Below are 25,217 nucleotides of genomic sequence, written 5' to 3' on the forward strand. Positions count from 1 at the left end.
AACAGAAGCACCAACAAGAAAAGCCGAAGACAAACACATTGGTAACATAAGTGATGGGGTTTTTAAGTTTGCAGACTAGAAACAAGCAATGCTACTACTGTCTGATAATGACTTAAGATGCCTTACTCCATAAAAGAAAGAAAACAGCAATAGTTGAAGGGAAAGAGAAGGAAAAGGCAATCATTAGGCATCAATGGTGGAAATGAGAATAAATCCAAGCAACAGCCCAAGGCAGTAAGAATAAGCTAAAGAGCAACTGCACAGAAAAAGAGGCTGCAAGACTAGAGAGGGACAAACTATCTCCTGAGCCTCAAGAAAGGCAGACCATCGTCAAAATCTCACTACTGGGAGCCTTGGTGTCTGGCAAGCAGTACCACACATCTCAGGGACTTCTCAAGTTTCACTGTATCACTGATATAGTTACAGAGCCTCAAGTAGTTGAAGGCAGAAAGTGATAACAACATTTGGACACAGTCAGAATTTAAGTCACAATATAGGTACTTAATGTTGTGCACAGGCTATACGTTTGCAATATAGTTTGAAATCAGAGAGTATGATACTTCCAGCTTGTTTTTTCTTGAGATTGCTTTGGTTATTCAGGGTCTTTTGTGGTTCCACACAAATTCTACTTTTGTGTTATTTCTGTGAAAAAATACCCATTGGAATTTTGATAGGACTGCAATGAATCTGTAGATTGCTTTGGACAATGGGTATTTTATGGGAAAACTAAAATTCTTATGTGACTCAGAAAAAAACCCATGGTTTCCAGTATAACTTTGGTTTATCTATATTTTTGCAATAATTAATATTTACTGAGTATATACTATGAATCAAGAATGGTATTAAAACAGTTTATAGGCAATATCTCATTAATTCTCACAAGAACACTATGAAGTAGGTTCTACAATTATTCCATTTGGGCTCAGGGGAATCTAGATAACACTGAGGACAAGATATAAACATAGATCATATACTTATCTCCAAAATCCACACCATTAAGCGGTAACAGATTGAATTACTAGCAATTCTTTTACACAAATAAAGCTATCAGCACCCTGCACAGAGCTATATTAGAACTTCTTGATGGCTCTCTGAGCAGGGGGACCCCAGAACTGCAGGATACTCCTATTTCTGTCTGAGTGAAAGACCACAGATTTTGTTTACGGCCATGTGCACACCATGAGAGTGGCTATGATGATTCATTCATTGAACACTGCAGTACACAGAATGCATTAGCTACTGTCCAAACCACTGCTGGAGGATGAAACACACAGACGGTCAGCCCTATCTTACTAGCCATGTGACATGGGGGTAAATTAATTTATCTTTGCCTCAGTTTCCTGATATACACATTTCAGAAACACATAGAGCCTGCTTCAAAGTGATGACAATAAAGGATTTATTACATAAGCTCTTAGAACAGTCTCTTGATACATAGGAAATAATATTTAAACTAATAACATTCCTTTATCTAAAGACAATTATAAAGCCCATCCTCAAACATTCTTTTACAATCATTTCTTTGCTTTCTAGTCCTCACTTACAGACCAGACAGTTTTATTTATAAGAGACTAAATGACGCTTTTGAATTTTCAGGTCCCCCAAAATACTGAGAAGTCTCAAAGAAATAAGTTCTAAAGCTGCAACTACACAGAACTTTAAAGAGTCAAGTATTAAAGGTTTAGAAAAAGTTGTGAACTGATAATATGAAGAGCCAAAATGTTTTCTATTAAATGAAGAAACAATAAACTTTAAAAAATACACTAACACTAATATAGACGGTATGGTATTGGCAAAAAGGACAGACATATAAAGATCTATGCAGGAAAAGTGAGTATAATTGTACACTCCCAACTTTGTGGTTAAATGATTTTCAGCAAAGGTGTAAAGTCAATTCAATTCAATGTCTTTTCAAAAGATGGTGCTGGGACAAGTGATATCCATTGGTAAAAGACTGAATTTGTTCAACACTATGAATTGTTCAACACATAGTTCAACACTATGTTTTAAAAATCACTCAAAATATAAATTGGTGCCACCACTATGGAGAACATAATGGAGGATCCTTAAAAAACCAAAACTGAGTTATGATATGAACCAGCAATCCTACTCCTGGGTATGTATCCAGAAAAGATTAAAAACTCTAATTCGAAAAGATATGTACAACTCCAACGTTCATCAGCAGCACTATTTACAATAACCGCGACACATAAGCAACCTAGATATATATATTAACGTGTGAATGGATAAAGATGTGCGTTGTGTATACACACACAATCAGCCATAAAAAAAGAATATGTCATTTGTATTATTTGCAACATGGCTGGACCTAGAGATTATCATACTAAGGGAAGTAAGTCAGACAGAGAAAGGTAAATATATGACATGGAATATAAAAAAATGAGACAAACAAACATACTTATATTACAGAAATAAACTCACAGAAAACAACTCATTGTTATAAAAGGGGAAGGAAGGGGATATATGAGGAGTTTGAGATTAATAGATACAATGCTACCAAAATGAAATACAAAAAAACATGGAACTATTGTATGGCACAGGGGCCTACATTCAATATCAAGCAATAACCTATGATGGAAAAGAATCCAAAAAAGAATACACACACACATGTAATTGAACCACTTTGCTATACACCTGAAACTAACACAACACTGTAAATCAGCTACACTTCAACTTAAAAAATTAACTCAAAATGGATCACAGCTCTAATTGACACTCTTAGAAGAAAACAACAGTAAATCTTTATGACTATGGATTAGGTAATGGTTTATTAGATATGACAATAAAAGCACAAGGAACAGAAGAAAAAAACAAGATGAATTGGACTTCACTAAAATTATAAATTTTGTGCTTCAAGGGTCAATATCAAGAAAGTGAACAGAGAACCCACAGAAAGGAAGAAATTGCAAACCCCACATTTGATGCGAAACTGGTACACAGAATAAACGGAGAACTTTCACAATTCAATAAAAAGATAACTCAATTTTTAAAATGGGCAAAGATCTGAACAAACATTTCTCCAAAGAAGACATACAAATGAGCAATCAACATATATATAAAAAGATGCTCAACAGCATCAGCTGTCAGAAAAATGCAAGTCAAAACCACAATCAAAACAACAAATAGTAACAAGTGCTGGTAAAGATGTGGAGAAACAGGAACCCTCATATACTGCTGGTGGGAATGTAACATAGTGCCGTTGCTTTGGCGAAGAATCAAGTTTTCCTCAAAAGGTGAAGGACAGAGGTGCCAGACAAAACAGAAATTCTATTCTTAGGGTATATACTCAGGAGAAATGAAAACATATGGTCACACAAAAACTGTATACTAATATTCACAGCAGCATTATTTACTATAGTCAAAAAGAACCCAAAGATGCATCAACTGATGATAAAAGTATTGAAGTACTGACATAGGCTGCATGGACAGATCTTGAAAACATGATGGTAAGTGAAAAAGCCACTCACAAAAGGCCATTTATTGCATAGGTCCACACACATGAAATGTCCAGAAGAGGCAATCCATGAAGAAAAAGTAGATCAGTGGTTACTGGGGGGTACGGGTGTGGGAGAGGGCAGAAGTGTTTGAAAGCAAATGAGCACTGACTGCTAAGGGCTTATGTGATGGCTGTATAAACTGTGTGAATATACTAAAACCCACTAAACTGTATACTTTAAATGGATAAATTGTATGATATATAAATTATACTTTAATAAAACTGTTAAAAAAGTACTATCTTATATACTTCAAAGTAAAAATTTTCTTTCCTTCATAACGTAACAAATTATGCAAGTGTACTATAAGAAGAGAATGAACGACTGACTGTAAAAAAAAAATACTGACGAAATAAAAGTAAATGGGCAGGGACATAACATTTATATCAAACTGAAGATTAAACAAAATAATACCATCTGTGGTTTAGGGATGTATTCACATGCAGTGTAAAGAACTGCAAGGAAAGAAACCCTTCACTAGGCAGGAGATGCAGCTGAGGAGGGCAACTACACAGGAGAGTGTTGTTGGAGTGCTTGACATATCAAGCTGGTAGTGGGCATTTGGGCAGTCAGTCATTTTTCTTTGTATTGTGTCCATACATTAACTATAGCTTAAAAAATTAAATTCACAACTGTTAAGAGCTTTAAAGTAGAATAAATGTGTTAAAAGTATGTAGTAGTATTTAAATTTAATGTTTTGAATGGTGACAATAAGTTAGGAATGATGCTACTGGGAAAAACTTAAATTTTTAGGAGCCAGAACACAGGCTAGGAAAAGGCTAATTTTGCCTTTGATCCATCCAACTTTTATCAGCCTCTGAAAAAAAAAGGGGGGGCTGAATTAATCAGATTTTTCCCCATTAAAGTGATGTTTCAGCATGATTTCTTGATTTGGTCTCAAAATATACCTTGATATGCACAGTATGTTATAGTAAATGCTAGGCAAAAGAATGAACAGTCACCCAGGAGAGATCAGATCCAGCAAGTCTTTAGAGAAATGATACTGTAGAAAAATGTCTATCACAATCCATTTGTGCACGAGTGTAAATCTGCAACCAGGGTTCAATACATCTTCTACTTGTCACATCAGATAATGCCTTTAGTTCAGTTCAGTCGCTCAGTCGTGTCCGACTCTTTGTGACCCCATGAATCGCAGCACGCCAGGCCTCCTTGTCCATCACGATCTCCCGGAGTTCACTGAGACTCACGTCCATCGAGTCAGTGATGCCATCCAGCCATCTCATCCTTGGTCGTCCCCTTCTCCTCCTGCCCCCAATCCCTCCCAGCATCAAAGTCTTTTCCAATGAGTCAACTCTTCACATGAGGTGGCCGAAGTACTGGAGTTTCATCTTCAGCATCATTCCTTCCAAAGAAATCCCAGGGTTGATCTCCTTCAGAATGGACTGGTTGGATCTCCTTGGAGTCCAAGGGATTCTCAAGAGTCTTCTCCAACACCACAGTTCAAAAGCCATCAATTCTTCGGTGTTCAGCCTTCTTCACAGTCCAACTCTCACATCCATACATTACCACTGGAAAAACCCTAGCCTTGACTAGATGGACCTCAGTCGGCAAAGTAACGTCTCTGCTTTTGAATATGCTATCTAGGCTGGTCATAACTTTCCTTCCAAGGAGTAAGCGTCTTTTAATTTCATGGCTGCAGTCACCATCTGCAGTGATTTTGGAGCCCTAATGCCTTAGCTTTGTTCTACTATCATCAAATAATATAATCAAATGAGTAGCAAATAATAACTTATGTTGACTTCCAACATCAGAAGTACATTCTCTTTCATTTAGGATCTGTTGTTCTTATCAAGTCTCATGATTTTAATTACCTCACATAAAGCAAAGGCAAAGACAACTATGAGAATGTTTCGCTTTCTATAAACATGGTTTGATTATTCTGGGTGTATATATAATGCATTTTTTAGTACATTAAAAATTTTTTTTTAAAAATTCTAATTCATTAGTAAATAGTATACTTACCCTAAAATCATTCTTAAATTTCTTTAAATCATCAATCTGTTTTCTATGTTCAGAAACGATTGGTGATATACCTGCAAAATTAAGGATGTGTTAGATCTAAAATAATTTTAAGCTAAAGATTAGAAATAAATCTGGATCTAACTTAAAATTCTTTTAGGATAGGATGCTAGAAATGAAAATAAAGTCTACTATTAAAATAATTTAAAACTCAACATATTAATTATAGATTTTGACATGTTAAATTACACATTTAAATATGTACAATCCTAAGAAAAAGTATTGACCAAAAAATACTCAATACTGGGCATGAGATTAAGACATATTCTCTCTTATTTCTAAAGACTTTTTAAAGCTCTAACCTTTATTTTCAGCTTTTGAGAAGCTGGATGATGTCTCATTGGGCTTCATATTTTCTTTATTCCCTGCAGGAGAGTTTTGCCTCTGATCTTGAAGCCTGGAATCTTTAGCTAGAAAATTATATTTTATAAAAACTCAAAGTTAGATAAAAGCTATAAAAGTAAAATGAGAAAATATTCAACAATTTTGATCCTATGTTTTTACAAAAGAACATTTCCATTTAAATAGAGGCTTTCCAACTTTGCAGACATATGAAACATGAACATATTTATATTGATATTTACTACCCAGGAATGTAAACTATCTTAACAACACACACTGAAGAATAACAGATGAGATTCGTAGTATTACTTAAACAACTAACTTCATTTACATAAAATTTTAAATGTCCTCTCAAATACACTGTTGCTCCTGTTTAGTTGCTAAGTCATGTCTGACTCTTTTGGGACCTCATGGATCCCAGCCTGCCAGGCTCCTCCATCCAAGGGATTCTTCAGGCAAGAATACTGAAGTGGGTTGCCATTTCCTTCTCCAGGGGATCTTCTCGATCCAGGGATCGAACCCATATCCCCTGCACTGACAGGCGGGTTCTTTCCTACTGAGCTACTAGGAAGTCACCCTCAAATACATACCTAAGAATAAAACAACACAGACATTTTTTGTAAACTGTTAAACCTCTAACACACAACTTCATAAAAGACACTGTGGATCTGGAAGCCCTTTCTTACATACCCTCAAGAGATGGGGTAACAGCTCTGTTGGATGCAGGACTGGCAGGTGTAGGAGATGCAGCTGGTACAGGCATAGCAACAGCTTCAGCTGGGATAATACCAGCTTGGGGAGAAGCAAGAACTGGCCCACTAGGAGTATTTCCAATACTGTTCTGTCTGGGAGACCTGGGTCTGTGAGTTTTAGGGGATAATCTTGGAACTACAAGAAAGAGAAAAGTTACCCATTATATTCTCAAGCTAAATGTCATTTCTTCAAAACAGTGTCTCTGAAGATCTAAGTAAAATAGTTCTATCTGACCTCCTCCCCCAATTACTCTTTCTCCCATCATTCTGTTTTCTTTTCCAAAGTCTCAGGAATAGAGGTGATGATGGAGACAACAAATATCTCAAAATGAAAGCAATTATTACTAATACCTATGTCCAACAATAGTTTTCTAACTAACTATATTAATTTTAAAACAAAGTATTTTAAATTAATTTAGAAACTGGATTTCTAAGGCAGGAAAAATGCTACTCTTTAGGATAAAAATAACAACACTCTCCACTAAAAAGTGAGACTGTCTCTTTAAAGCAGGCAGGTGTTGTGGGGATCCCTAAGAAGTTCTTTGTTCCTTCTTCAAATAATAAACTTGAACATCTTTCAGCAGTTTGCAGCCAATCCTATATACTCCTTCTTAATACATCAAAATTCACGTTGCAGTAACTAAGGAAATCAGGAACTCACTTTAGCTGAGAGAGAGAATCCAAGGTGGGGTTCGTATTTCAATGACTTCGAAGTAAGTATCTAACAGGTTTCATATTTCATTACAAACCTATTCATATTCCAAAGATCTATAGAAAATGGTTCAATTTATTTCACTTTAGTGGTTCTTTACTTTTTTATGTCAAAAGGATCATGGAAGAAAGTATTACTTAACAACTATCTTTTTTCTAATTAGTATAGAGTAAACCTCTAACACCATTTTGTGCATATCTCTTAACAACTGTGATTTTACTCTTTCACTTCTATAATGCTGTTACTTTCAAAATTCATTTCCAGGTCACCTGAGTAATATCAAATAATGATACATTAAAGAAATAAATATTTTAGAAATTCTATTTTTTGGTAATTATTTCCAAAGAAGAAAATAGAAAATTCAAAGAAATTTACAGTAAACTTAAACCTAAAATTATATATGAAGGTGAGCAATGTGTATCAACTAAAGATATTTAATGGAGTTGGGTATATTTTTGTTTAAGCTTGAAGACTTTTTTCTTTTAAAAGTCCCATGCATTGATTAACATAGTTTATGACCAAAAAAACTGCAATCATTACATGCTCAAACTCTAGTTATCATGAAAGCAATACATTAAGTAGCAAAAGCAGTTTTAACCTAATTCTAAGATCCTGTCAAAGTATATTCTTTACACTTTCATAGCTTCCATCAGCACATTCTTTGGGCTAATCACATAAAATTTGGGCTCCTGTGTTTGTTATTCCTTAAAAGTGCAATATGGTCAGGAATTAGTGCCATATATAGATACTAAAGAAACCTACAGGACCCAGGCCCAGAATATTGCCTGGCATAAAGTAGGATATCAACAAAAATGTATGGAGAGAATGGGGGGCAAGGGAAAGAAATACACAGCACTGTAAGCCCAAAATATTAATAAATGTTTATGAAAGAATCAATGAACAAGGCTGCTAAGAAGACATGAAATATGATTCCTCCAAACGTTGTTATGTACTATATTTGCCTTCCATTTGAGTGGAACTTTATAAAACTATAAAGTATATTCATATTTATGAACCCCATATGAATCTCACCTAAAACCAGAGAACAGACTAGGGAAAAATTACTTTACTCACTGAGAAAACTGAAATTCAGGATGATCACATGATTTGCCCTTAACATACGGTGAATAATTGGTAGAGGCCAAAATAAAAATAATTTTCTCAATTCCTGGTTACTCCATTTTTTATACACATAGACTTCCTCACATAGAGCTTAAGCTCAGCTCTTCTCACATCCAGTAGAGTAACAAAATGAACACTGTTATTATGCTCCAAGCCAAGTGTCACCTACCTCCGCTGACCACTGATGACCATGTCCCCCCTGCAGGACTGGTCCTTGCTGTTGGAGGAGCAGCTGCTTCACTTGGTGGGGTATGGGATACAAATTCTAGGCCACTGGAAATGGAACCCCTCCCAGCAGAAACTCTGTGATTTCGAGGGTGTCGCTGGGCCTTTGGGGACATCCGTGGAGGCCCTAAGGAAGGAACAGTGAACATCACATAAATGCCACAATGTCCATCAGTACTACTTTTCTGCTAAATACACACAGCCCATTCTTTCTCTTTCCCTTTCTCCCTTTCCCTCCACACACACACACACACACACTCTCCCACTTTCTCTTTCATTCATTCTTGGTTTAAGAAAAGAAAATAAGCACCATACATATTTTTGGCCATACTTTTTCAGAATTATTTTGTGGAATGCCATAACATTTTATAAATAAATTTTATTTTGTTCCCTTTTATTTTTTAAAAAAGGGAAGGATGCAGTTGCTGGTTAAGAAATCAAACAATAAGATGTCACAGCTCTTCAAAGATCTTAGCAATTTGTTTAATCTATATCCATTATTTGCAGGTATATAAAAGTAAGTATAACAAAATGTTAATAAAGTTATAGCTATATGATGAAATAAATTTTTAGCATACACTTTTAGCTCTCTCCCTCAAATTTGCTGTATTACTTCTAAGACTAGGAAAAAAATTATTAAACAAAAAACTACTTTGATACACCTTTGTAGTAGTTAAAAAAAAACCCAGTCCTCACCTGTAGAGTGCCTCAGACTAAACAGGCTGTGAACTGAAAATTTTACGGCTAAGGCATTGGCTTGTATACGAGAGTAATTTACATCTGGGGAAGAAGTTCACACTATATGAATCATCAAAATCCCACATCAATCAATTCTGTCACATTGGTGATTTCTATTTATAAAGAAGTCTACTATGCATTGAAGCAAAAGTGCCAGGTGAGAACAGTGAATACAATGACTCTTACGACAGAAACTTGACAGTGGTGGCACTTGGCAAACTCATTCTTAATGCCAAAGCCAATGCTCCTCACCCTCTTTATTTTTCTTTTGCCCATGCTACGTTGGCGTGTGAGATCTTAGTTTCTTGACCAGGGATCAAACCTGTACCCCCTGCAGTGGAAACCAGAGTCTTAACCACTGGGCCATCAGGTAAGTCCCTTGCCAAACTCTTTAGGATGTCATATTAATTTGTGTCCTCAGTAGGAATACAGTCATGAGCACAGTCTTACAAAGAGTGCTAATGTTATATAATTTTTAACTGGAGATATAATTTATATTGAAGATGAGTTAAGAACTGGGTATTTAAATATTCATACATATTTTTTACATCCTTTTACAGGAAAAGACCAAGAAAGATGGCTGACACAGCTCAATGAAATCAAACTAACTTTAAAAAGTTCAGTCTTTGGCAACATGTGAAATACTTATAGAGAGAAAATTTATTCTAAACACAGAAAACCATTATATTTCATAGTTTTATTTTGAGGTTCACATTTTTAAAATGCTTCAGTGTTACCTAACTACATGACTAGAAAACACTAATTCAAATTAGTTAAAAAGATAAACTGAATAATGTAGCCTCCCTGAATATGCAAAAGGTAAACTTTTACGTGAATCTGTACATGTAACAGTGGTGAACAAGCTCACATTCACTAATGACTTTTATCTAACATGTTCTCATGATATGAACATCACTTACACAAACAACAGACCACAACAAAATATGTCAACAGAATTTAACTTCTCATTTACAGGCCACCATCATAGGCACTTCAGTAAGGAAGTCACTTTGAAAATCAGCATAACATGTTGTTCAAGGTTAGCTGCTTTAGTTAAGATCACATGACCGCGCTGCCTGGATGGCAACAATTTATTAAAAAGCAGCCAATACAGTTTTCTCCAGGGAAGCATCTTCTGCCAGAAAGCTGTATTAGTCTCAATATAAGCAATATCAACTGTAATTACAATGAATGAGAATTACAGGATTTTATTCTTTTTTTGCTTTTGACAGGGTAAACAAAAAACAAAAAACCCCTGAAGATTCATACATTGTTTTCTACAATAACAATTTTATCTTAGATTAAGAATTTCCTCTAAAGACTTTCACTACAAAATATTATAAAACTAATTAAAAAAAAATCCCAAACACAAAATCAAACTCTGTATTTTAATTTAAGGGTAAACACACCAAGGCAGCCATATGCAATGTCCCTCTCAAAAAGGACCACTAAACCACCACTCCTACCTAAGGTCAACAGGCAGACTCACTAATATGAAGAAGGTTCACTGTTTACCATTAACCACTGTATACACTGTAAAGTGGTAGGGAGAAGGCCCTGGGCTATAAAAGAGCATCATTACCAGGCAGAGACAAACCCCCATTCTCACAATTCAGGATAGTTCATAGCTTCACACAGCATTTATCAAATTTCTAATAAACAAAAGGTTAATAGAAATAGTTTTAATAAACTAAAGTTAAAACACAGAAATTATAGGTTATTAAATAATGAAGAGGAAACTATTTTGTAATTATAAACTCACATAGGAGTTAAACAAAGACAAACAAAAACATGAACAAATTGTGGTATTGTACCTTCTGAAGACATGCGTTTAGGCATAGTAGAGACAGGAGCTGGAGAACCATGAGCAGAGGGGTGAGACGGGGGTCTGGATGGCCGCGAGGGGGGCCTGGAGGGCGGCCGTGTAGGGGTGGCTGCCCGAGGTGGAAGAGAGTTGGGACCTGACTGGTAGCGAGAAGGTGGGCGAGAGGAAGGAGATGGGCAAGGCGATGGCCAGGGAACACCTGACAGAACAAATGATATGAAGGAAAGTATAAAAACTAAAGAAAAAAATGAGGGAAAAAAGTAAACAGAAAAAAAAGTAAAATGACAAAAATGATTTCTTGTACATTTTAACCCTTTGAGGACAGTCATTTGATTTGTGGTAAGTTTTAGCATAACTTAACTGACATAAATTCACCTTTTACTTTAACCTCCTTAAAATTAAGTCTGTTTAAATGAATACACGTTCCCAAAGGGTTAATTAGGATCTACACATACTATTGAAGAAGACAGTTAAGACTTTGCCTATTCACCTGCTTCTATAACTGTTTTTTGGAAAATCAATTGTTAAAAGGAGAATAACATACACTAGGTAATTTCACACAATAAATCACAAAACTCAGGGGTAAGATTATTTCTTATTTAAAGTTTTATCTTTTGAAACAACAGCTATTATAATCCCATTAAAAATGCTAGTTTCTTAAAACTGTGGTTTTCATCTAGTCTATACCTGAATATAAGGTTGAGTTTGAAATCACATTAAATAGGTACATTTAAGTAGAACATTATTTCTACTATTTTCCTGAGTCACAGGAGTGACAGATTAATATTCACTGCCTTTTCAAAAAAGATATTTTAACCTTATCAAGTTGGAAAAAGAAGGGGGATCTTCTAAATAACTTATGCAGTTAAACATTTATTTAAGAGACTGCGTAATAAACAATCCAACTACAAAGCAGTCTTCACCAAATAAACTGACACTGAGGGATATCCACAGGTCAAAATACAGCTAACATGTAACATAACATCACTTACCTTAATCTTAGGAAACAGTCCAGGTCTCCTCTCCATAGGGTTCCACACACTTGAGTATCATACATTTCCCAGCCCCTTTCAGGTTTTTTACTTTGAAAATTCTGTTCACAAACAACTAAAATTCTTTACTCAGTGAGCAAAGAAATCTCACCCCGATACAAAGTATAGAAAATACTCAAGAGTGTTCATCTGGAGAGGAATTCTGGAGAAAGACTCAATGAAAACAAATGAAATTGGAAACTTAAGTGTTCTCTATTTGTCTAACTTTCCAAACTTGAATACCTAAAATTGAATGCCCACTGTTCCCCCCAGGTTAGTATCTAATACACCATCAATATTTTAATTACCATAGTTCCATACAGTCTATGGTACTGCTGTTTCCAGTATCCCTGACTTGTATGAGAGAGCTATGACCCATGAGCCATATTTAACCTAGATTTGGAGGGAGAATAGGAAAAAAAAAAAATCTTCCTACTAAAGATGCAAGTTTGCGTATTTTAGTTAAGCTAAACTACAATATCTGCCTTTATATTGAGTTTTTATTTTTTTAAGCACTTTTTTCCCACCATCTTCACATGACTGTTGGCCATGTCTTATACTGCAAGGTACCTCAAATCCTCTTAAAGTAAGCAGAATATAAATATATAAACAAACAGTTCATAAAAATGAATTTATATTAACCACTGAGCATTTCACACAGATTTGGATTTTCCATGTAAACTATGTCTAAATGATTTTATCGTCCAGTGTTTTTAAAATTGAGAACCTACCCAGTTTCCAATTTCTTTATATGTGGAGTGTTTTTTTTTTTTGCCAAGTGAATGTCTTTGGTGAAATTTAGCATTTTACCTTAATACATGAGTATTTCATCATGTTAAATTCTGTACATGCCAACAACATACTAATTTTTATAATTTTACTAATTTGATATCCACAAAGGCAAATTTTAAATATTTACTGAAAACTACTCCACAGAAATCATTAAAAGATATGCATCCTCTTATCGACTATGTAAAAGTGTAAATATTCAGAAAATTATATATTTGATCAATGAGATTGACAAATTTGGTCAAAATACTTGCCTCCATTAACTACTCTTTGGTCTGAACCAGAATTCGGGTTGAAATCTGAAGTGTGAGAGGTGGATCTTGATGGCATGGAGCCCGATCCAGGCTGGCCCATACGTGGTGAATTCTGTCGCCCACTTCCCCAGGATATGACTTCTCTATTTCTTTGTCCAGGAGGAATATATTTATTTTCCCTAGAAATGAGAGATCCTCTAAATCATTTTATCCTAATAGATACCAGACCAATGAAACATATCTAAAAGCAATTTAGGGAGAAGGGAACGCTTGTTATTAAGAGGTTAAACAAACCAAACGGCCTCACTTCCAGACACCCTTATTCTTTTAAGCTCTAGGTCTGGCCTTTCTTTTCCCTCAGATTTTCCCCCTAAGGACAAAATAAAACAAACATGTATTCATTCATTCCTGTCCTACTTGATCTCTTTATGGCTGTCTCTATCAGTCATCTTGAAACTCTTCTTCCTTGGTTTTCTCTGTGATCTCTTCTCTTTGTGGCTGTTCATTAGTTTTTCATGGGTTTCACACTGATCCCCCAAATCCACACTGTCAGCCTCACAGTCTCAGTATCTCTCACTGAACACTTTAATTCAAATCACGATTCCTAAACTGCAAGTGCCTTTAAGACAGAATGTGTATCTTATTCTACCAGGTATATAGCAGGTGGTTCTCACAACACATATTTATGAATAAATTCATGAAAGATCTGTGAGCCCTTCGAACACAATACATTGCACAAATGGACTCACTGTATCTCCCCTCAAGCTTGCTTGGTGTTTTCTGTCTCCAATACCGGTACAACCACCAATCTGCTTGGTTATCAAATAAACTCAGGATCCCCCCTGGTTTTTCTAACCTTTCTATCACTGGTCCTGGTCTCATTCTCACACTTGAACTATTTCAATACAATAAATGGCCTCTATGTCTCAGCCAGTTCTCAGTGTCACCAGAGTTGGTTCATCCCATACCCTGCCTATAAGGTGCTTTTTAACATGACACACACAGAGTCTCACTCCCTTGGTTCCTATCACCAGCTACTACCACTGCAATGTCAACATACACCCTGTATTCCAAACATATGAAACAAGGTTTTTCCTGAATTGGACAAGTTCTTTCACCTGTCTTCACCATGCAAGGAATTCCTATTTTATGCTTCTCTGAGTGACAGAGATCTACTATCCTATCATAACACCTCATCTGTTAGATATACTCTGATCCCACAAGGTTACGCTTATTCCTTTTCACTTGCATATTCCTAGTACTCTGATCACACCTCTAAACTAGGAAATCATACTGAACTGTAATTATGTTATATGCACCCCTCCCCCAACCTGCTCATTTTTCTTTAACAAGCTCTTCCAGACCTCGGCTTGCTCGTCACTGTATATCCACCACTTGGCTCCACGGAGGTAATATTCAAAAACTATTTTCCAAGATTACTATATTCTTTTCACTAACAGAACCTGAAACCAACTCCATTTGCATTCTCTACCTAACCTAAGTTAAAGGAAGATGAAATATAATAATAATAATACACCTTCTCACACAGACCTTGAGTTGTGTATCCAAAATACTGCATCATGATTTCCTTTAAATACCTAGTGTTTATGTTGTGGCCCTCACGTTCACTGGAATTTCTCTGAACTGCTGTGTATTTTTCTTCTTCACTCCTATCATCATTTTCCAGGGCCACCCGGGCTTTATACTGGGCACTTGATTCAATTTCTTCTGCTAACTGGTTTGCCCTTGCTTCTCGTTTTAAAAATTCTTCTGAGTTATCCCTTTCTAAGGGCACCCTGAAACAAATGAAAAGAAAAAGCAAAGTGTGCATTTTAAAGTAACAGTTTACATATCTATCACTATCAACTATTAAGACATTTAGTTTAAAATGCTGGTAAAAACTGTAAAAGAGCTATAGTCATCTACTTATAAATCAAAATTTGAATCTTCTTATTACTTTTTCCTTCCAATAATGTAACATTTCCAAAACTGGTTAAATTACCTATTTCCCCATAACCTCTGCATTTGTCAATTTAGTTTTTACAGTGCAAAAATAAAACAAAATTTATCTAGAACAAAAAATCAGAGTATAAATAAGCTACATTTAATCCCTATTTTAATGGGAATTTATCAGTGTAAGAAGTAACAATAATTTAGTCACATAATTGTTTAACTTAAAATCCAACAGAAGACTTCACTAGTGGTCCAGTGGCTAAAACTCCATGCTCCCAAAGCAGGCGACCTGGGTTCGATCCCTGGTCAGGGAACTAGATCCCAACTGCTGCAACTAAGACCTTGAGCAGCCAAGTAAATAAATATTAAAAAATAAAACAAGTAAAAAATGAAAGTCCAACAGAAACATTTACTCAACATAATTTAAGCTAATGAAAATCAAAGGCAAATGCACTAAAACAAAAGCAAGCTTTAAAAACTTACGTATATGAAGACAGACTGCTATCGTATGTAGACACTACACCATAATTTTCTTCATTATATCGAAACATATCGTTGGGATCCCATCCATTAGACTACAAGAGAACAAAACTCATTTTTCAAAATAACAAAGTATTTGTCTTTAATGCAGTTATAATCAAGATCTACATTAACAATTATCTATCATACTATTCAAGCAAAACCTAGCAAAAGTAAAAAACAGGCAAAAATTTGCTTTAAAAATGTCTTAAGGAAAAACTTCTCTTCTACACATCAGCTCCTACAAGTTGGTAAATAACTACAGCTAAACTTTGAACAATTCAGGGGGTGAGGTGTCAGGTGTACCAACTCCCTGCACAAGTGCAAAACCTGTAGATTCAACCAACCTTGAATTGTGCAGTACTACAGTATTTACTATTGCAAAACCTAAGTGTATCAATGGACCAGCATGGTTCAAACCTGTGTTGTTCAAGGTTCAACTGTGTTTGAAACAGTTATTTGAGATGTTGTAAGTTCAGAACATTTTAGTTACTTCATAAAATATGAGTCTCAGATCAGGGTTCTCTCCTTTTCCTACTCCTTACAGTGATCTTTCTACAAGGTATTTTACCTGAAACCTCTTTGAGTGAACTGATCATCAGGTCCAACTGATAAAAAGCGGTAAAATACAGCACATAATCATTATCCATGTCAGCAGAGGGCACAGCATCATCTGAGCAATGTCGATGGCAATTTCAGGACAAAAGCTTGCCTCTAAGATCACCCATCAACTGTGGCTCCTTCTGTGCTACTTCAGATAGAACTGTAATACAAATCTACCACTCAATCAACTACTTCAACCTAATATATGGGAGCAGGAAATTAGTTACCTATAAACACTCTGAAATATGCTTTTAGTATATGCTCCATGTAAAAAATTTTAAGTGTGCAGAAACATATCCAGTGAAAAGTAAAACTGCCAATCCCAGTGTGTACAGATAACCACCATTAACAACTTCTTGGGCATAACTCCAGACACTCTTTGTGCATATGTAAGAATGTGATTATTATCATCAGCTCTCTTTTATAGACATTCAAATAGGATTTTCTTGTTCTAAAGCTTGCTTTTTGTTTTAATAAGTTTTAGGTATCTTCCCAGAACACCTTTCTTTCAAGTGGACATATACTACTTCAACTGAATGGAGGTATAATAAATCACCCATGTCCTACTGACAGACACTTAGGATATTTCCTATTTTTCACTATTAGCAAAAAATGATGTGAAAAACATCCTAATATAATTATTTGAATGTCTTATGAATACATTCACAGAGACAGAATTGCTGAACCAAACTGTAAGTTTTAAATTTTGAAACCATTGCCAGAATGTGCTCTAGAAGGTATCTATCAATTCAACTGCTTCACTATCAATTTTAAAAAAAGAGACAGAGAATGCCTGCTTCTCTTTATCCTCCAGAGGTGATGTGCTACACAAACCTGAGAAACTTCACATTAAGTTATATGTGGTTGTTTAAAAAGTTTGGAAACTATTGTATGTTGTCTATGAATTTCCAGTTTTACAACTGGACAATGACTTTAACATCAAATATAGGTTTGTTAAATAAGATTTCCCTGTAAGATTCAATGAAAGATTCATCTCATTCAAATTTTATTGCCTAAACACTCATTTTTGGCAAGACACTTCGCTTGTATCTCCAGCGTTTAGAAACAGAATTTAAAGAATCCTAATGACAAAGTCATTATTAAGTGCTGATTTACAAATGATGTGTTATGGGAAAAGTAAAAATAATATGTCAAGAGGCTTTTGGCAATAGCCTTTTTCTCCTAATTTTAAGATAAAGAAACTTACTTTTTGCTGTAATTCTAATGTTACCTAATGATATAGCTTAATAATGAATAAATGAATACCTCTTTGACAGACAAGAATCCTAAAAGTCACACTTTTACACCACTTCTTGGTAAAGACAACAAACAAGTCACCATTTTCCTCAGACTGCCCTATTCTGCAGGGCTTTCAAAACTAAATATGCAGGCATTTCTAGTTTCCCATGGTTTCTAATCTAAATTTTTAAGTTGTTTATATTAGGATTCACTTTAAAGACATACAAATAGTTCATATGCATCCCCAAGAAACATTTTTCTGTATATACTGCCTAGGGTGAAGTCTCTACACAATAAAACAGCTAATTGAAATACAGTCGCAACAACATACTTAAAACCAAGTGATAGGATGTCATACTGTATCACAGAACCATACTGTTACTAATTGAAAAGATTTTGCTTACAACATCATTTTCCAAAGCCTCCAGTTCGTCATTGGTAGTGAGTTCACCTGCATCCCAGGGCTCCAGGTCCTTCTCTTTGTGTTCACCATTCACTTTAGCACTGATAGCAGAGTCAGTAAAAGCATCTGCAAAGGATGGTTTTGGATGAAAGATCATACAACCAGACACTGAGCTACAAGAATACACACATGAATTATCAACAAAAATGCTAAAAAATTATTATGAAAAGTGACTTTCTAATACAGAAAAAATAGCATTCATTAACAGTATGCTTTCAGCTGTGTAATGCTTCTAATGCTTTTATGTTCAAAACACTTAACTTGATTCAGTAAGTGGCATTGTAGATGACTACTGGAGGAAGGTATGTTTTACACATACACTTTTAAGCCACATGAAGTGTTATAATGTATTCACACAAGTCATAAAAATATATTTAAATATATTAAAAAATTATTAGTTTGTGTTTCAAAATTGATTCAGAAATTTTCTACGAATTCATCTAAAACAAGATCTCTCATGTTTAATTGACACATTAATTAGATATGCACTCAGAGCTGCTGCAGCCAAACATATGCAGATCTTTTAACTTTCCAGCTCCATGTCTACATGCAGGGGTCAATATTCTAACGTACCCTTGCCATTAATAATGAAAGTCATTCTAAGTGACTCATCTCCACACAGAACCCTATTTCCCCATAGCCACTCTGTTACAAAGTTCAGGCCCCACTGTGTTACCTGTCCTCAGAAAGGCCTACCAAGACTTTCTGTCAACACTTTCTCACCTAATCTATCTATCCTCTCTCCTCTTCTGCTAATGTTACTGAGGAGCACTAGCTTGTGAGAGCAGCATGGCATGGCATCTGTATGCTCACTGGCAGGATCTATCTATCCCATGGCTGCTGTCCAGCAAAGAAAATGTTTCTCCAGTTCAAAGTCAGGACTCAGCTAAATAAAAGTCTACTTGGGCAATGACAGCGTTAGAAAATGCTTTGGAGATACAAGCTTACATTTAGATGTCTCGGCCTAAAGGGTATCCCCCACCACAAGGCTGTGGAGTAATACTTCTGGGAGCCAGTACTCTGGCACAGCCAGTCAAAAAAATCAACACTCATGTCTTTTTCAAAAGAGACAATTCCAGGGGCATTTTTGATTTGGTACTGTTTCTATAAATGTCACTGGCTACCCAATGGGCACGGCGACAGTGAAATAAGAAACTTGAGCCGGCACGGCACTCAAAGTCTAGCTAGCTCTTACCTCCTCTCATCTCAAATTAGGGGTGGATAAGTGCATGTGGGTGTGTGTTCATGCACACTAGAGAATAAAAGTTTAATTGCACATATGGGCTTAGCTACCAGCCCTATCAGGCATCATGGCTTCTGCTGCCAGCAATTATACAAGCCAAGAGCACGCCAAGGGGGATTCCCAAAGCAGCAGGTCTCAGCTGAGAGTGGGATCAGCACTCATTGGAAGATGACTGCATTTTGGGAAAGTTCTCTTAGGGATTCTAACAGACTGATATTATTTTCACAATACCATCCTCAGCTGTAAGTCACTGAAAGACCCTACAAATTTGAAGTTCTATGCTATGTCACCTTAAAGTTACGCAAATTCTTGGTAAAATTAATTTTGCCTTAGAGTATTTTCAAGAATGTGAAATGCTCCAAGAAAAACATCAAACAATAACTAACAATAGGTGGCTGAAATTCCCTATTTTAATTCTCACAAAATTAGAACAGAAAACTAAGACTACGTAAAAATCACAAATCAGTCATACAAGCAGCAAGGGGATTAATTCTCATTTAAGAGCCTGTTAATGTTTTAATCACACTAGATGTTGAAAAGCATATATTTAAATAAATAAGGCGTTTACTCAGATGGAAACCCAGAATTAAAGACAATACCTTTTTATTCTAGAAATTAAAACCCAGAACAACAAAAGGTTAAAAAAAAAAAAAGCAGAAACAGATCCACATAAATGGACTTATTGTTATTGCAGGGTGTGTGTGTGTGTGTCAAAGTATTTAGAAAAGACTAAGGACTGAGTCAGCAGTCCTCAAATTGAAAAAATGAAATATACAATACAAACAGCTTAAATATACTTCTACTGGTATTATTTTAAACAAAACCACAAAGGATCCTTGAAGAGGGAACCAATGTGAAAAAGCAAGAGTCTAAAAACTTCACTGAACCAAGTTTTACTGTGCTAATTACAATTTAGGTTGTATTGAGGCCATTATTAAACTACCTATCTTTAAAAAAATGCTAGATTTTTATCTTAAATCAACCTTATAAATGAATTAACTGTTCACACAGTGGTTCTTAGCATCCCATTTTTCTTTCAGGACAGAAAAGGTGTGGGAGGGAAAACACAAAAGTATGTTTGTATTGGTAAGGAATGATATTCCTTGATTCAAACATTTCTCCCAAAGAAAAAGTCTCTGTATAAACATGAGTAAATATTTTAGGGAAAGGTGTGTAAGATGGAGAATCAGCAAAATGAGGCTATAGTGTCAAGACGGCAGGAGAAAGCCTGGTCATATTAATAAACACTGTATTTCAGGTCAACTTTCTATCATTAGTTAGAAGGAGGCCAGACCTGGGTATTCATTCTATATTCTTACCAATATCCACTACTGTTAAGTCCTGAATAGTTATTTTATTAATAGCTGCATTTGGATTTTTGAAAAGAACAATGTTAGTGCTAGGATTTCTGCAAAATTCCAAAAATCAATTAGCTATAATATAATTACAATTGTGCAAATTTTGCAATGCCATAAAATCAGTCTATTAATTTCCCATTATCCTCTATGGTAAGAAGCAAAAGCATTAAAAAAACCAAGATGCAAGACAATGCGTCTGTGAGAAAAATGTTAACCTGTTTTCGAAAGAACTACAGGCATAAAAAGAAAAGAATAAAAGGGATCAGATGAGATAATAAAAGATGACAAAGATGTGCTTCATTCCCTGCCTGATGGCATCCAATTTAGGGAAAGGGGAGATAGAAAGGGCTAATACTCTCCCTGCCGCCAAATGTTCCCTTCTTTTTCTGAGCCAGTGGTGCCACCTGGTGGTGATCAGCAAGAAATGTCTCAACCAATGTGCAGCCTCTATTCCTCAGTCCCATGCCCAGGAAATGAGCTCTGCTCAACTTTTTCCCTCTATCTCAGTCAATTATGACTCTGAAAAATCAAAGTTGCCTGAGAATTTTTTAAATGGCCAGAAAAGTAGCGAAAAAGTAACACTTATTTTAACTTAACAAAAATAAATTTAAATTGAATAAAACTACAAAATGACATAAAACTAGATGAAATTAAAAAACCATTATCAGACTTGACATCAGAAGCCCTCAAATGTGCTTTCAGAGAAGCCTTCACCAAAATCCTCAGCTACTCATGTCATCTCTCAGTTAAATCTGCTTTTCTTCAAACACTAAAATTCCAGATTAAAAACATTTCAATGATATTGTTCCAAGAGATCAATTATTAACACTGTGACCTTTTTCAACGACTTTAAAAACATATTTTCTCATCATATACCATGAGTTTTATATGGACCAATCTATACACAACAGAGCATCAGTTACAGTGGGTGCTATCCTAGCAACTTTCACTTCAAAAGGCATTCTAACACAGATCAGCATGCATTTGTCCTAAGTTGTGTCCAACTCTTTGCGACCCCATAGACTGTAGCCCACCAGGCTTCTCTGTCCACAAATTTTCCGGACAATACTGGAGTGGGTTGCCATTTCCTTCTCCAGGGGATCTTCTTGACCCAGGGATCGAACCCACATCTCCTACATCTGCTGCACTGGCAGGTGGATTCTTTACCACTGACCATCTTGGAGGCTCAATACAGACTAGAGTAACATAAAAAGTAATATTTTTCTGAACTGTACACAAATCCAAGGGTTTCCCCAGGGGAAATGGAATTTAAGGCCAGAAGATTACATTTTTGTTTTATACTCTTCTGTTCTGTATGAGTATTTATACCATGAATATACGCTAAATCATGAATTTTATTATACAGCTATTAAAAAACAGTATTAAAGAAAAGGATAAACAAAAAAGATGGGCATAGTGAACACAGTAAGGGCTCAGGGTGTGTGGAACAGAACAACAAAAGCAAGGGGACAAGCGGAGGCACTGTCCTAGGCAAGAGAGAGAAAAAAGAGAAGATTGCAGAGAAATGGGACCCAGGGAGTCTCTAGATTAGTGAATTCTTAACCTTTATTCTTTGATCTATGGACCCCTTCAGCATACAGGGGAGCTTACAAACATAAATGCAAAAAATACATAGAAAACTACAGGAGACCAATTATAATGATGTTTCCCTGATGGCTCAGATGGTAAAGAATCTGCCTGCAATGTGGGAGACCTGGGTTTGATCCCTGAGTTGGGAAGATCCTCTGGAGGAGGGCATGGCAACCCACTCCAGTATTCTTGCTTGGAGAATCCCCATGGACAGAGGAGGCTGGCAGGCTACAGTCCATGGGGTCGTAATGCAATATAATGAAATGCAGTTATCAAAATCTGAAAAACCCAATCTGTGCCACAGTTAATACATATGCTTCTTTACTGATGCGTTAAACAGATCTAACAGCAAATCTAATACCTACTATAATTTTAGAGGCAATAAGCATAAAAATATTCAAATCTATACAAGTGGTATGAAATTAACTGAATTCTATAGGTGCTAAAGTCACAGATAATGCAGTGGTTTGTTGTCTACATTAATAATGGAAGGAAACACTAAATTCCAATAAAAATTTAATGAAAATAAAGATGTAGTATTTTTTTCTATCCAAGTTCATGAATGCTCTGAATCTTCGTGAACCATGGGGAATCCATGGAACCAGGTTAAGAACACTGGCTATGTGTTCTTAAAAGCAGGGGGGAAAAAAAAGTATTCTGCTCTGGATAAAGGAAATGAGGTACACAGAGTAAGGAACTGCAGAGGGTAGTCATCAGGTTGCAGAAACAGGTTAGAAAAGGGTCTGGGCAGAGCCTAAGCTCTGGCAAGAGCTAGAAACTCTACATTCCTAACTAACCAGCACCACAAAGGTATCTTCCCAGTCACATTCCTTTTCCTAATTAAAGGAGTAGAGAGTTTAAAGGCCAGGGAAGGGTCAGGGAACCTTGTGAGGGGCAAGAAAAAAAGAAGTAGGTGTAACTGTGAAGGTGGCCATAGTCAAGAGTAGTAGATTTTGGAAGAGAAGCAGTTACGAGTGATGACAAAGTCATGAAAGCAGGTTGCGAAAATAAGATGGAAATAAACAGTATTTAAGTAACAGAGCTAAATTTTCACAGGAATAGTGTTCTGTTCCAAATGATTAACCTGAAAATAAATTTTTCAAAATCTACCACTTGCAAACTAATATCTGAAGATATAAGGGTCTAAGTCACAAAACTATGTGAAACGTAAACGCATTCCAAGTGTATATACCCCTCTGTTCTAAATATCAAGTTATATTACAGAATAAATCACACAAAAGCACTTGCCTATAAATCAGAAAAAATGCAGAAGTGGATACTGTCATTCTGAATATACACAACTATTTTCTAATCATAATTTTGGGCCTATTAAGCAGAACTATTTAACAATTAAAATGTTGAAAGTGAAAGTGAAGTCACTCAGTTGTGTCCGACTCTATGCGACCTGTGGACTGTAGCCCACCAAGCTCCTCTGTCCATAGGATTCTCCAGGCAAGAATACTGGAGTGGGTTGCCATTTCCTTCTCTAGGGGATCTTCCCGACCCAGGGATCGAACCCAGGTCTCCCACATTGCAGGCAGACGCTTTAACCTCTGCACCACCAGGGAAATCCAATTAAAATGTTGGAAGTGGTTTATTTGATATACCATGTGACAGGAATTAAAGAACCACAAAATTCAAGTCTTTGAAGTTAAATCCACTGAGGTCAGTTAAATCTCAACTTTAAAAAGAAACGTAAGGAGAGAATCAATCAGGAAGAACTAATACTATAAAACATTCGAAATAAAACACAAGTCCATCCTGACTTCACATGTGATAGGGTCTGGACAGGAAACTAGGATCTGTCTCTGCAGCACCCTTCCCACCCCCTCAACCTCAAACAGACAACAGAGGCTTCCATGCTTATGATCTGTTCTTGTCTCAGCAGCTAAAATTCTCAATCAAACACCTGTCTTTAAAAGCTTTAATCTTCAGAGGGACTTCCCTGACAGCTCAGTGATTAGGACACTGCGCTGCCACTGCAGGGCGTGCATGTTCCATCTCTGGTTGGGAACGAAGATCCCACATGCCACAGGACACAAGTCTTTTGTGCAAATAAAATAAAAGCCAACAGTGACAAAACCATGACTTTCTATAAGATGGAGACGTAACAATACAGGTGAACACACTGGCAAGCAAACACCTAACAACATTCCACAGAACAGGATGGACCAATACAGCAAAATTAACCAAGAACAATAGGCCAACACCTGTACCCTGCATTTTATTCAAAATTCTGAATAATTCTTAAAATAATTTCTTAGCTTGGTAGAAAAGAATGTCATTTTTCCAAACTGAGAACTACCTAATTATATCTTTGCCTCCAGGGCACTTGAACAAAGAAAATGAGTTTTGTGACCCAAAAGTAGAAAGGGCTTCATTTTTACCCTGGTTAACACAAAAATTTGTGAACCTCTAAGGTGTGGTACCTTTTAATCATATGATTTCAAATTGAACCAAAGTTGATTTCATACTATTCTTCACAGATACAAATTTAAATTAAAAAAAAAAAGTCAACATTACATACATTGATATTTATATTCAAGTATGTATACATTTCTAACATATACAGCAACTAATGCAACTTAATTATTTTAAAAGACTTTCAAAATAGCCCACATGCATGTTTTAATACTTTACTCCTTCACCTATGCTTCTAACTTTTCTCACTTGTACCAGAATCATCTGGGCCTTGTTTTCAAAGAAAAACTTGGGATTTTGTTTTCTGTATTTCAAAAGGGTATTAAAATGCCTACCAGAAGTAACGTTTTGTCAGAAAAATATACTCTGAATAAGTTATGTTATAGGAAAGTTGCTTTTAGTTTGGCTAGGAATAACTGCTTTCTTGAGTTTCCTGGAAATGAATGATAGTTACCAGTTAATGTCTATGTAAGAAAAACAAAA

The 25,217-nt window shown here is 35.8% G+C and overlaps 1 protein-coding gene across 2 annotated transcripts in view; it reads right to left on the minus strand.

The window, feature by feature from the left end:
* ATXN2 (ataxin 2) overlaps positions 1-25,217 on the minus strand; it is a 100,526-nt gene that overhangs the window by 30,390 nt on the left and 44,919 nt on the right. For both annotated transcript variants that reach the window (XM_052654401.1, XM_052654400.1), the window contains exons 6-14: positions 18,064-18,188; positions 15,782-15,873; positions 14,944-15,141; positions 13,346-13,524; positions 11,261-11,470; positions 8,653-8,835; positions 6,588-6,785; positions 5,858-5,965; positions 5,499-5,569 (exon numbers count right to left, since the gene is read on the minus strand). In XM_052654401.1, coding sequence (XP_052510361.1) covers positions 5,499-5,569; positions 5,858-5,965; positions 6,588-6,785; positions 8,653-8,835; positions 11,261-11,470; positions 13,346-13,524; positions 14,944-15,141; positions 15,782-15,873; positions 18,064-18,188 — 1,364 coding nt within the window. The remainder of the gene's footprint in view (positions 1-5,498; positions 5,570-5,857; positions 5,966-6,587; positions 6,786-8,652; positions 8,836-11,260; positions 11,471-13,345; positions 13,525-14,943; positions 15,142-15,781; positions 15,874-18,063; positions 18,189-25,217) is intronic.

Source organism: Budorcas taxicolor, chromosome 17, assembly GCF_023091745.1.
Source record: "Budorcas taxicolor isolate Tak-1 chromosome 17, Takin1.1, whole genome shotgun sequence".
NCBI classification, from domain to species: domain Eukaryota; kingdom Metazoa; phylum Chordata; class Mammalia; order Artiodactyla; family Bovidae; genus Budorcas; species Budorcas taxicolor.